At 33.8% G+C, this 1,824-nt stretch overlaps 1 protein-coding gene across 2 annotated transcripts in view; it reads right to left on the bottom strand.

Annotated features, from left to right (window-relative positions):
* Positions 1 to 1,087: 1,087 nt before the first annotated feature.
* The window catches only part of ralgapb (Ral GTPase activating protein non-catalytic subunit beta), a 120,514-nt gene continuing 119,777 nt past the window's right edge, over positions 1,088 to 1,824 (bottom strand). For both annotated transcript variants that reach the window (XM_079841694.1, XM_079841695.1), the window contains exon 30: positions 1,088 to 1,800. In XM_079841694.1, coding sequence (XP_079697820.1) covers positions 1,607 to 1,800 — 194 coding nt within the window. In that variant the 3' untranslated portion in view covers positions 1,088 to 1,606. The remainder of the gene's footprint in view (positions 1,801 to 1,824) is intronic.

Genomic DNA, 1,824 nt, shown 5'->3' with positions numbered 1-1,824 from the left:
CAGACTTTTTCTTCTCAATTGCACGATATAAAATCGTAATTGCGAGAAAAGTCTGAATTGAGAGATACAAACTCACGATTGCAAATAATAAAGTCATAATTGTGAGATAAACTCGCAATTCTGAGAAAAAAGTAAGAATTATGAGATAGAAAGTCACAATTACCCGTTTTATTTTTAATTCCGTGGCGGAAACAAGCTTCTACACATGGTCTGCAGACTGAAACTGAACTACATGATGAAGAGCGATCTGAAGATGAAGGCGATGTGTGCAGGAAGGAAGCTACTGGCATCACATCATTGGCTGCTGGAGATTAGTGTTCATTTCAATAGTGCTTCTAGAGGAAACGGCTTCACATGAGGACGTCAAAGAATAAACATCGTCAAATAAAACGTCATTCAGTGTGAAGTACAGTAACGGGCGAATCTCAGGAAAACGCTCAACCAGTCAGATTTCACTCCAAAATAAACTAGATTTCGTTCGAAGAGACAGAAAGCCTGTTTTTAGGACCAAAAGTGTCTCTGTCATCACTGCAATGTGCAAAGTAATAATGATGTATTATTTAAATTGGTAAAGTATTTAAAAATCATGGTGGTTTTTAATTATGTCAATTTAAATGAACTGTAGTACAGTATTTTTTATGGTATTATGTTAATGATACGGTAAAATCCATTGTTTATAATTATTATTTATTAAATTAAATCCTTAAAATAATTTATTATAAATAAAAAATACATGTAATGTGAATTAAATGTCATGAAAATGTCCGAATTGCGAGAAAAAAGTCAGAATTGTCAGCTTTTTAATATTTCGTAATTATGACATTTCTCACAATTGCAAGTTTATATCTTACAATTCGAATCTAAAACTCATAATTGCGAGAAAAAAGTCAGAATTGTCAGTTCACTTTTTAATATTTCATAATTATGACATTTCTCACAATTGCAAGTTTATATCTTACAATTTGAATCTAAAACTCATAATTATGAGAAAAAAAGTCAAAATTGCGAGATATAAACTCGAAATTACAAGGAAAAAATGCAATTCTGACTTTTTCCAAAGAATTGCGTGATATAAAATCGTCATTGCGAGAAATTTTTTTTAATTGAGAGAAACTCAGAATTGCGAGAAAAAAGTCAATTGTCAGTTACCTTTTTAATATATATCGCAAATGCAAGTTTATCTTACAATTCGACTTTAAAACTCACAATTACGAGAAAAATTATATTTTGCAATTCAGACTTTTTCTTCACAATTGCACGAAAGAAAATCGTAATTGCGAGAAAAGTCTGAATTGAGAGAAACAATTTATTTCAATGTCATGAAAATAATGTCCCAAAAATTGTAATAAAAATGTAATTAACAAAAAAAAAGGCTTTTTTCTTTATGCAAGATTATTTAATAAATATTTTATATATTTGTCATTTATTTTGGGTTGAAATGTAACTTTGGCAGGTTTTTGAGAGATTCAGAGGAGAAATAAAGATCCGGAACAGTAATCATCCTGTCAGGTGATCAAGTGTTTGGCCAATCAACGCCACAAACGTAATTCACCCAAATCCACCAACTCCAGTGCAGATTGAATTCCACCTTGGCTTGAGAGTTAGTTTATGGGTTGAGGCTGGTCTCTCCGACCTCCAGGAAGAGCGAGGTGTAAAACTCGGGCTCCAGCTGTTTGTTGCGGTAGCGGTTGACGATCTCTGAGATCTTCTGTTTCCGCCGCACGTGTGGAGGACTGTAAGAGTCACTCTCGAGACGCTTCCTCCGACACGCGTTTATGACCGTCTGACGCACCAGGAATCCTGGAGAGGGCGAGAGAATGAGAA

The sequence above is a fragment of the Gobio gobio genome, assembly GCF_949357685.1.
Source record: "Gobio gobio genome assembly, chromosome: 17".
In the NCBI taxonomy this organism is placed as follows: Eukaryota; Metazoa; Chordata; class Actinopteri; order Cypriniformes; family Gobionidae; genus Gobio; species Gobio gobio.
The sequence above is the reverse complement of the archived record's forward strand: the minus strand, read 5'-3'. Positions and strand labels throughout refer to the sequence as shown.